The 11,844-nt window shown below is 31.8% G+C and overlaps 2 protein-coding genes across 12 annotated transcripts in view; one reads left to right on the plus strand and one right to left on the minus strand.

Moving 5' to 3' along the window:
• The window catches only part of LOC145297580 (N-acetylneuraminate lyase-like), a 218,266-nt gene that overhangs the window by 67,817 nt on the left and 138,605 nt on the right, over window positions 1-11,844 (minus strand). The window lies entirely within an intron of this gene.
• The window catches only part of LOC145297578 (presenilin-associated rhomboid-like protein, mitochondrial), a 169,754-nt gene continuing 168,709 nt past the window's right edge, over window positions 10,800-11,844 (plus strand). Inside the window, exon 1 of the mRNA XM_080143603.1 lies at window positions 10,800-11,013. Within this exon, the coding sequence (XP_079999729.1) occupies window positions 10,814-11,013 (200 nt within the window). The 5' untranslated portion in view covers window positions 10,800-10,813. The remainder of the gene's footprint in view (window positions 11,014-11,844) is intronic.

An 11,844-nucleotide genomic window follows, 5' to 3' on the forward strand; every position in this document is an offset into this window, starting at 1 on the left:
TATTATACATATAATATATATATTATATATATATCATATATTTATAATATATATATTATATATACTATATATATACATATCATATATTTATATTATATATATATATCATATATTTATAATATATATATATATATATATATATATATTTAGCCAGTAGAGTTTAGTTTCCTAGAAGTACATTCAATGAAACAACATGTGTCTACCAAAGAGTGCTCAATGAGTGAACAGAGCAGGTATATTAAATTTATTTATACAAACATTGATTGCTAAATATGTGCATAAATGTTTCAGTAATCACCCGCGTTGGGAGATTACGTCTTCAGGCCAAGAATTATCGTCGGGGACTGATATTTTAAACAAAAACATTTTCTTATTTCGTTTACAAAGTTAGAATGTAACATGGGTGGGGTTATGAGCGGGGAGAGGATAAGAGAGGTCTTTGAAGATAATAAACATCTTTTTTATTCCCCTTTTTTTTATATTCCCTTTTTAAGTTTATCTATCCCATCTTTTGGTTTTTACGGCATAAGGTACTTGAGAAGTTAGTATTTTTGTCTTGCGGTCAGTAAATTAAAAACATTCCTTATGGCTATTGAGTACTGACCGGTGTCTTTCAATCCACACACACACACACATACACTAGAAGCAAACATACGCTTATACCTATACTCAGGAGTGGATATACACTGTTCGCTGTATTTTACTCACACACACACGCACTGAAAACAGACAATAACTATTACGACACGTAAGAATAAAATTAAAATAAATTAGATAAATAAAATAAAATAAAAATAAAATAAAAACAAATAAACAAATAAACAAATAAAAATAGAAAATAAAAATATAAAAATAAACATAAAACCCCAGAAATTATCAACCTATTCATGCATACATATATATAAATACATGTATAAACACCTACACTTTGATACACCCGTGTATATATACCCATATACACATACATAGATACATAATGCTCACATACAGTTATAACATGTTTATATTTATACTCATATATGCAGTTATATCAATGCACGGACCCTCAAACACATACATCCATGCACAAGTCATGATATAATATATATTATGACTTCTTTATTATACCAAAACTAATAATATTAATCCCACTAACCATCCTAATAATAATAATAATAATTTCTATAATATTGATAATATTAATAACACCAACAATATCAATAATAATAACAATAATAAGACTGTCGATTGGGAACTTTAAAAACCTGTGGACCCTAACCGGATATACGTCTCAATAAAATATATACATACATAAATATATATATATATATATATATATATATATATATATATATATATATATATATATATATATATACATACATATATATACGTATACATGTACACGCATACCAGCATACACACAATATATAAACACACAGTCAGACTATCCGCAGGTGCAGACACACATCCCCATCCATACATGTCACCAAATCTCCACAGATATATACGAGACACATATACATATAGATATCAATATAGACTCACGTATATACTTACATATATATACACACATGGACACATAGATACCCGCTTACTGACAACGCATAAAATACAGCAATACATGCACAAATACAAAAGCCTTTTTTAATAATAAGGTGCCTTTTAACTTCCGTAGTGTGGTAACTCTTTTATATGAAACAGCCATGTATGGATGGGGATGTGTGTCTGCACCTGTGGATAGTCTGATTGTGTGTGTATATATTGTGCGTACACTGGTAACACGTGCATATATATATATATATATATATATATATATATATATATATATATATATATATATATATATATATATATATATATATATATATATTATTGAGACGTGTATCCGATTAGGGTCCACAGGTTTTTAAAGTTCCCAATCGACAGTCTTATTATTGTTATTATTATTGATATTGTTGGTGTTATTAATATTATCAATATTATAGAAATTATTATTATTAGGATTGTTAGTGGGATTAATATTATTAGTTTTGGTATAATAACAGTCATAATATATGATATCCAGGTGTGTGCATGAATGTATGTGTTTGAGGGTCCGTGCATTGATATAACTGCATATATGAGTATAAATATAAACATGTTATAACTGTATGTGAGCATTATGTATCTATGTATGTGTATATGTGTATATGTGTGTATATATACACGGGTTTATAAAAGTGTGGGTGTTTATACGTGTATTCATATATATGTATGCATGAATAGGTTGATAACTTCTGGGGTTTTATGCTTATTTTTGTTTTTTATTTGTTTATTTGTTTATTTATTTTTATTTTATTTTATTTTATTTATTTATTGAATTTATTTTAATTTTAATTTTATTCTTGTGTGTTGTTATAGTTATTGTCTGTTTTCAGTGCGTGTGTGTGAGTAAAATACAGCGAACAGTGTATATCCACTCCTGAGTATAGGTATAAGCGTATGTTTGCTTCTAGTGTGTGTGTGTGTGTGTGTGTGTGGATTGAAAGACACCGGTCAGTACTCAATAGCCATAAGGAATGTTTTTAATTTACTGACCGCAAGACAAAAATACTAACTTCTCAAGTACCTTATGCCGTAAAAACCAAAAGATGAGATAGATAAACTTAAAAAGGGAATATAAAAAAAAGGAAAATAAAAAAGATGTTTATTATCTTCAAAGACCTCTCTTATCCTCTCCCCGCTCATAACCCCACCCATGTTACATTCTAACTTTGTAAACGAAATAAGAAAATGTTTTTGTTTGAAATATCAGTTATCGACGATAATTCTTGGTCTGAAGACGTAATCCCTCAACGCGAGTGTTTACAGAAACGCGTATGCACATATGTAGCTATCAATATTTGTATAAATAATTTATATATATATATAATTATTATTATATATATATATATACATATATATATATATATATATACACATATATACACATATATATATAATATATATATCATATATGTATAATATATATGTTTATCATATATATATATATTATGTATTTATAATATACTAGCATTCCAGCCTGGCGTTGCCCGGGTGTTTGGAGGTGTGTGTTCAACAAATAAAAAGTGGTAGTAGAAAGGCAAGCTCGAGCCCGTACTGCGAAGGATGAAAAGAACAGGGAAAAAAACCTGACATCTTTGTCGTTACGACCACCGCCAAATCGGAAGTGACGTATGTTTTAATTAAGGCTAGACAATAAAAAGGAGAGGATGACTTTCAAAAATATTGGCAAAAAAAGTGACCCCCCCCCCCTCCTGTAGAAAAGTACCCAGTTGATGGTGAAGATATTAATGTTTTTAGCCAATTTTTCGATAGTTGTCGTCTGAAAGGTCGAACTTCAAAAGGATACTCGTCTTGTAAAAATCCGTCGCCTCTGTCGAAAGTTTTTGGCAGACATGCAAACATACATACATACATACATTTATATATTGGTAACTAAATATTTTCGACCCAAACCGATTAAAAAGCTTGCCCTATCTCTGAATACCCTTTATGTAAAATTTCAAATGTTTAGACCGGAAAGTGCCTGAGTAATTTTTTTAACTTTGACCCTTTTTATGAGCCCTTAACATTTATTGTTTTGGGCTCAAATCAAGTTATTAAGTTAGATCCATGTCCAAGGAACCTATATGTAAAATTTTAAGTGTTTAACCCAAAATTGTCGGAGGAGTTTGGTAGAGTTCTCAAAGGTCAAATCGTTGAACTTTGACCCCTTAATAGTAAAATTTCTAGCTGAAAACGAATTACACAAAGATTTTCTCAAATCTCAGTACCCTGTATATCAAATTTCGAGTCTGTAGATTTAAAATTGACAAAGTTATTGCATAGGCAAATGTACCCGCACACACACAGACAGACACTTTCACTTTTATAGATATACTAGCATGGGTGCCCGGCGTTGCCCGGATGTTTGGAGGTGTATGCTGAGCAAAAAAAAAAAAAAAAAAGGTCAATTTTTTTAACTTTGACCTCTTTTATGACCCCTTAAAATTCATTGTTTAGGGCTCAAACTAAGTTAGATTCATGTCCAAGGAATCTATATCTAAAATTTCAAGTGTTTAGACCCAAAATTGTATGAGGAGTTTGGTAGAGTTCTCAAAGGTCAAATCGTTGAACTGTGACCCCTTAACCACCAAATTTTAGGCCGAAAACCGATCATATGGATTTTCCCAAATCTCAGTATCCTGTATATCAAATTTCCAGTCTGTAGACTTAAAATTGACAGAGTTATTGCGTAGGGCAATATACACGCACAGACACACAGATACACAGACAAACAGACACTTTCACTTTTATAGATAGATAGATAAATAGATAGATTAAACAAAAATATATAAGTATACATAAATATATATGGAAACAATTTTGTGTTTACTATAAACTTTTTACGTAAATATTATGCAAGTATAAATGAAGTAGAATATCTGCATGAATATAATTACACGTAATAGTTAACTAAAGATGATAATCCCATAAGAAAACCGAAAAAAACTAATAGGGAATTAATTAAAATGAATGTTTAAAAGAATATGCAAATTAGCTAGAGCTTTTACAGATGAATGCAATTCCACAACCCATAAGGTTTTTAACATGAATAGCAATACACACACAAAAAAGATTATATACATAATATTAAATGAAAGATGGGGAATGAAAGTGAAATATAACTTTATTAGATCATCAGAACAATAAGGAAAAGTTAAGGGGAAAATTAACAAAAAAAAACTCTTTAGGTCATGGCATTTCGAAGCTACATGCTTCTCGCCAGAAGAGAAGGGCCAGGATTATACAAAATGCAACTATGGGGGAAAAATTGGCTTAATGACATTTAGGTATGAAATGAGAATGAAGAAATAGGATAATATGGTAAATAGTAATTAAAAGTAGGTACAACATACAAGGGCAAATCGGAAGGGTAGTATATATGTAGGTAAAAAAACTTTTAATTACTTATTGGTTACTTAATTCGAATTCTCCCTCCTAACAACCAACTATCCATCACTGTCGCCAACAATGAAGACATATTGTTATATTTTTATATATCATTGTGCCATCAGTCTTTTTAAACATTGCAGTAATAAAAGAGAGAAGCCCGATTACTGATCATCTTTCAGATAAATTGTCTAAATCCCGGGGGGTGGGAGTTGTATACTACTTAAACACTGCAACTTGCTTTTCCCTTTTCTTCTTTGTCATATATAGATAACTAGCCTAGGTACCTGGCATTGCACGGGTGTTTGTAGGTGTGTGTTGAGCAAAAAAAAAAAAAAAAAAGTTGTAGTAGGCAGGCAGGCTTGAACCCGTGACCTGAAGGTGAAAAAGAAAGTGCAGGTGTGTGTAAGGGTGTTTTTTGAGCAAAAAAAAATAAAGGAAAATTGCGAGCGCAAGAAAAAAAAAAGTAATAGTAGGCAGGCAAGCTCAAACTCGTAAAACCGTGAAGGAAGAAAAGAAAGTGAAAACAAAAAAATGTGACACGTTAGCTGTTGCACCCATCGCCAAATAGGAAGTGACATAGGTTTAAATTAAGGCTAGACAATAAAAAAAAGGCGATAACTTTTGAAAATATCGGTAAAAAAGCGCCTTTCCCTGTAGAAAAGTGCCCAGTTGAGGGTGAAGGAATTAATGTTTTGGGCCAATTTTTCAATATTTGTTGTCCGAAGGATCGAGCTTCAAAATGATATCAATCGCATGAAAATTCGTCGCCTCTCTCAAAGGTTTTAGGCAGACATACAAACATACATACATACATACATTTAAACAGACAGGTGAAATTTATGTCATAGATTATTTGAAAATGGATGACATCATAAAAGTTAAATGATAGTTGCCAAAAGCAGTGCGATGTCAGAAAGGTAACTGATAAAAACTATGAACTTGTATGCACGTTTGGAAGTAACAGCACTCATAATGCATTCGTTTATGTGAAAGCAGTTACGACAGTCCTAATGTAATGTTCTGCTTGAGACGGAATGAATTTGACTCCATTTTTCTGCAGTTAAACAACTGACATTTATTTACAGGTACTTTACTCTCCAGAATCATGCCTTATCTCATGTTCAAGACTCATGTTGCATTACAATGTGCTGAACAAGACTCTGCCGTGTCAAACACGTGATACTCCATCCCCGTCCGGCCATGTTTAATACACGTCTTTACCTATCACTCTCGGACCACCAGTGTTCTTCTCTAACTTGATCAGCACTCTGTGAACACGTTTTTCTTTTTATAATCTTTTCTTTCCTTCTTCCTTACTCACAGCTCGGTCATTTGCATGTGCGTTTTGTTATCCTAACACTAGATAAACATTGATTTATATCTGAGTTTCTAAAACAAGAACATATCCTCATTTTGCATTAATTTATTTACACTATTTCATTTATTTCGTTTTCATTGTTATATTCTGTAATCTAAGCCCTTAGAGATTTCAAACAAAGCTCTTTATTCAGTCTACGGGATTAGATTTTTATCAACCCTGATGTCTGTATATCTAATTACCTGATCGCTGTGAGTCCAATCCCATGGTCAGGCAGTGAGAAGACATCTACTCTGGTTCACTGGAAAAAGCAAAAGTTGTATCAAAAAGACAAGTTGACTAAAACAATTTTAAAAACCATATGTTAAAGCCAAAAACAGTAGGTTAGCCAATGCATGTATATTTTTGTAAAGTTTAAGCATAATCAGAAGATAATTCCTTAACCTAAACTATGATATTTCATGGTTATTAATGAAATATAGACAAATCTAAGAATAATGCCTTTATTGAGATCAGAGTTATCTCCCTTGAACATGATTGGTTTTAATGGAAGATGTTGCTGTGTTTTTGTTTTATGGAAATCGCTCCAGACAAGGCATGACGTCACTTGACGTAAGAAGCTAACAAGAACGAAAGATGATTATCGCAAATACATGAGATGCTTATTAGCCTTAATCTTGAAAAGACCAAGGATATAGGTAGGAGGAAAACAGTCATCAGGGAGAGGGTCCCACAAACCTGCAGTTTTTGGAAAGAAAGTACCAGAATAGGAAGCTGTATTACAATAAGATATCAAAACAGTGAATTGATGGCAACCACTAGACCAATGAATCAAACGAGCTGGAACAAAGGAAGCAGGGAATAGATCAGATAATTCCGATTCCATGATTGTACAGTAACTAAGGGGCAAAATTTTAAAACCTAATATTTGTTAGAAATAACAACTGTGAAAAGCTGAAATTTTGACAACTGGTAGTCGTTATCATTCATAATAACATACTAAAATTTGAATCATGTAAAAAATAATCCAAAAAGGATTGACAAAAGAAAGTTATCCAATTGCGAATATTGAACGTAGTTGTCCCAAGTAAAAAATTGGCAGGATCTATCCAGCCAGAGAAGCTTTGAATTGTAAAGAATTCAAAGTAAAAAATTGGTAGTATTAATCCAGTCAAGATCGGCAGAACATAGTTCCCTTCTTATGTCAAGACGAAAAACTATGATTGAAGAATTCAAGGAGATTCAGTATATTTTCTAAATCGGCTGGTATCTGATTGGTTCACTAATATCACCCCTGGTTATAAATATAATCGTCCAAAATCTTTATGATACATACTCATTATGCTAGAAATGCTGCAACAAATTAATTAACAATTCTACCCGGTCATGGCTAATGGAACAAGAACAATCTACTCCTGGTGATTAGATACAGAATTCAGTTTGAAATCCCATATGGGTTCCTGAGTTTGATTTACAGATTGTTAAATTCAAAAAGATATGTAGAATAGATGACAACCAACGCCCATCAAAAGTTTCATGTTCGTATCATGTCACAAAAATGTTATGAAGTGTATGTGTGTGTGTGTGTGTGTGTGTGTGTGTGTGTGTGTGTGTGTGTGTGTGTGTGTGTGTGTGTGTGCAGCTATAGTATCAATGTTGAGTCTATGGTGCTTCTTGTCAAAACTCTTAGGGCTGGAAAGCTCGGGGAGTTTTGGTTGCACTCCAAGAGAGGAGCATGGGGTTTGGCAAGCCAGAAAGGAAGTTGAATACTTGCACCTGTAACAGAGCACATATGAGCGCATGCAAAAAATATCAACAGCAGCCGAAGAATTGAAGAGATGGCTAACGAAGGTATTAGCAGCAGCAGCAGTACATATGCAAATTAGAAGAGTGCGCAGGCTTGCATCAGAAGAAAAGTACTCCACATGGTGAAAAAGAGGAGAAAAAGCGTATGCTGGACAAGATGGACATGTGACCCCATGATGTTAGCGAAAGACTTTTAAGCTGGTGTTGAGACAGTGGGGTTTTGTTAATAATCTCATGGCAGACGAAATGAACAGTAAAAAAAACAAAAAAAAAACACAACAAGGCATTGTTCGGAAAGTAACAGTAATAAATGTCTTTTGCTAAAACAGAAAAACGAAACGCCGAGTCAGATTTATTTATTTTTGTTTGGTTGTTCCTTTTTGATGATACCAGACGGCGTGGAGGGCCGAAAGATGTTTGAACTGCAATGAACACAGTTTGAGCGTAACAGCCCCGTTACAAATCAGTGCCAAGTTTAAAACCAAAGACATAGTCAAAATTGTAAACCGCAAACTGTCACTGCTGCTGCTGCTATAGCCGTCTGTAATCGTTACTGCTGCTACAAATGCACCTGAAGTAGACATCAACAAAATGTCGCAAAAATAACAACCAAGATGAGAATAATAGTCCAAATAATCCAAATTGTCCTGATCATAAAAATTCTGAAACAAACCGAAACAATGCAATCAAATTCATTCATATGATGAGATTTTTTTTTATTATTTACTCTTTGTTATCAAAAGACTTCCTCAGAAATAAGTGATGTTATTTTTTTTCTACAAAACACAGATATACGAGTTAAAGAAGAGAGGGGGCAGAAAATCAGAAAAAGGAAAGAATATAAAAAAAAAAAAAAGAAAGAAGAACAAAGCAGTATTTCAGATTATCTTTAAATCTAAAAAAAAAAGAGATAAGGTAGAAGTAAAATAGAAAAAAAAAAAAAAATAGGGAAAGACCTTAATTCGTTAGATGTTGAAAAAAAATGTGGTTACTCTTGCTGGTCCTAAAAGTGGGTTATCATTAATGCTCAATGGTTCATAGATGGGTGATTATTTGAATTTCAATTTAAATAGAAAAGGGACATTTCCATCCCCTTTCTAAAAACTAAAATATTTATTTGAAAAAAAAAACAAAAAAAAAACCTAACAAATTCAAATAAGAAAAAAAAGGAGAATTTAAATTTTTTTCAGTTGACTCAAAACGATTAAAAACTAAACTAATCGAAAATTACTATACTTATACCCATTCCTATCTATTCTCGAACTCCACCTCCAAATTTGAATATTATAAAATGTAAAAAAAAATTAAAAAGTTATATAGTGTTATTGATTGAATGCAAGAAGATATAGAATTTCTTGATTGATACAGAGCAACGTTGGATGTGCCTGCTAGTATTATCTAAAATAATATCTTATTGATCTATATAATAAAGTAAAGTCGATTTTCCCCTATTCATTTAGAACTAAACGCTTTATATGTTAATCAATTACATCAACTACATAAGCCAAATCCTAATGCGTGTTTCCAGAAAATATATGTTCATGTTGTTTCCTTTCAAAATTTCTTGCATTATCTCCAGGTGAGCTGTTACTCCCAACTAAGACTTTGAGGTTGTGGACATTTTCACTCGCATCATAATATCTACTGCCTCAAGTATTACCAGGTAAAAATTTTTCATGGCATAATGATCCAATGAACAGCGTTATGTTTCATTTTTCATATTGCTCTTTTTCTGTGTTACCTACTAAATATTTTCAATCAAAATAATAACGGCTCCCTTCCTCCTTCCACGTACTACTAACATACTCACTTCATTACTAATATTATACTTATCGACTTTTCTTTTTACATTCATTTCACATTTTGGTTATAGTCAGCTAACTTCTTCCCTAATTTTGTGCATGGCTGCTACTGGAACCAATAAAGACACAAAACAGTCCCTTCGCATTTTTTGTACTTCAGTATTCGTATTTTGAAGCAATTTATTGAAATAAAATATTAAAAAAAACGGACATTAATGAAAAATATACAATAAAAAATAACAAAGTTATAAAAAGATAAAAAATAAAACAATTAGTCTTTATTTGCACTTTTAATAACAAAATTATAAAAACAAGTTCAATAATTCTTTATAGAAAAACGATTGCAAAAGTTGTTTTCAATAATTCTTAATAATAATAATAAAAAAAAGACTGAAAGAAGTGTTTTCAATAATTATTAAAAAAAAAAAAAATTGGAAAAAGCTGTTTTCACTAAAATGTAATAAAAAAAAGAGAGAGAATACATGCACATGGGGAGATATAGACGTAAGAGAAAATAGAGAAAGAACTACTTTTTCTCTTTTCAATAGTTCTGGTAGGAGGCACATGGAAAATTAGGGAAGACGTTTGCTGACTATAGCCCACATTTTTAACATCATACTATTTACGTAATAATAAAATAATATTATCGATGCAGTAAAATTTCAAGAGAAATTAAGCTAATTCAGATTACTTTTATTTGAGAATAACAGATTAAGTTTCAGATTCTATTTCCAACCAGCTCGTATTCGCCTTCCTGTAAAAACAACAAATACCACTAAAAATTTAGATGCCTGTTTTGATAAGCTTTACAATTACTATTTTGTTAGAGTTATTTTGTTTTTATTGTTATTTATATTGTTAATGCTGTATTTATTCTTCTTTTTGTTACTATTTTTAGTAGTAGTAGTAGTAGTAATGTTACTATGATATGAAGACTGAAACTACTTTCAGTAATTTTCCCCACTCTTTATCTGTGCCAAAATCAAAACGTAGATTCCATGAACAAAGCTTCTTTCTTAGAAGTGCACGCCTGTGGAACTTTCTTCCGTTTGCCTGTTTTCCACCTGACTACAACTTGGATGTCTTCAAGTCCAACATAAACAAATTCCTGACGAATCACCCCCTTAAGTAAGACACTTTATAAAATCTCCAATACTAACGATTACTACGATACTATCCCATTGATTACTGTACACGCAATAACCCTTATCCTCGAGTGGCTTCCGGGCCTTGTGACCTCCATGTAAAAAAAAAAAAAAAAAAAAAATGACAGTATTGATAAATAGTTTGAAAACTATAGTGGAGGAAACCCAGTCTTCTCAAACTTAGAGCAATCTATATTTTATTTGCCTTGAAACAATAAATGCTTTTTTTTAAAACCATTTATTTTAAAATACTGATGGGGTGGGGTAGCTACTATTTACAACTAGAAGGTAGGGAACCTAGCCCCTGCTCCAAACTTAGTTAAATCGCTTTTATTTACAAAAATAATTTTTATAACAATTATTTTATATCTATATATAAAAACATGATGAAATCCTATTTTAATTAAATTACTTGAAGTGAAATGAGTTCTTTTCCGATTTCTTTTTTTCAGAACTGATATATTAGTATTTATCTATTTTTTAATCTTTTTTTAAATTCAATTTTCACCCCAAACAAGGCACAGTGCCACTTTGAAGTAGGGGGCTACTATCGGGGACATAAGTTGCAGGGGTATTATGAAGGGAGATGAGTAGCAAGAGGTTTGTTCACATTACACTTGAACTTCTGCATATCAGTACAGTTGAGAAAGCAGAATCCCGGAAGGGAGTTCCAAAGTCTAACAGTTCTGGGGAAGAAACTATTAAATCAATATTTTTTTTTTGGGGGGGGGACAACGCCGGGATAAGAGTTCTGCTAGTTTTTTATATTGTGATCTTGCTATGTCTTTAAACAAGCATTATTAAACACTAGCAG

The sequence above is a fragment of the Euprymna scolopes genome, chromosome 18 (genome assembly GCF_053919585.1).
Source record: "Euprymna scolopes isolate OS-2025 chromosome 18, ASM5391958v1, whole genome shotgun sequence".
NCBI classification, from domain to species: Eukaryota; Metazoa; Mollusca; class Cephalopoda; order Sepiida; family Sepiolidae; genus Euprymna; species Euprymna scolopes.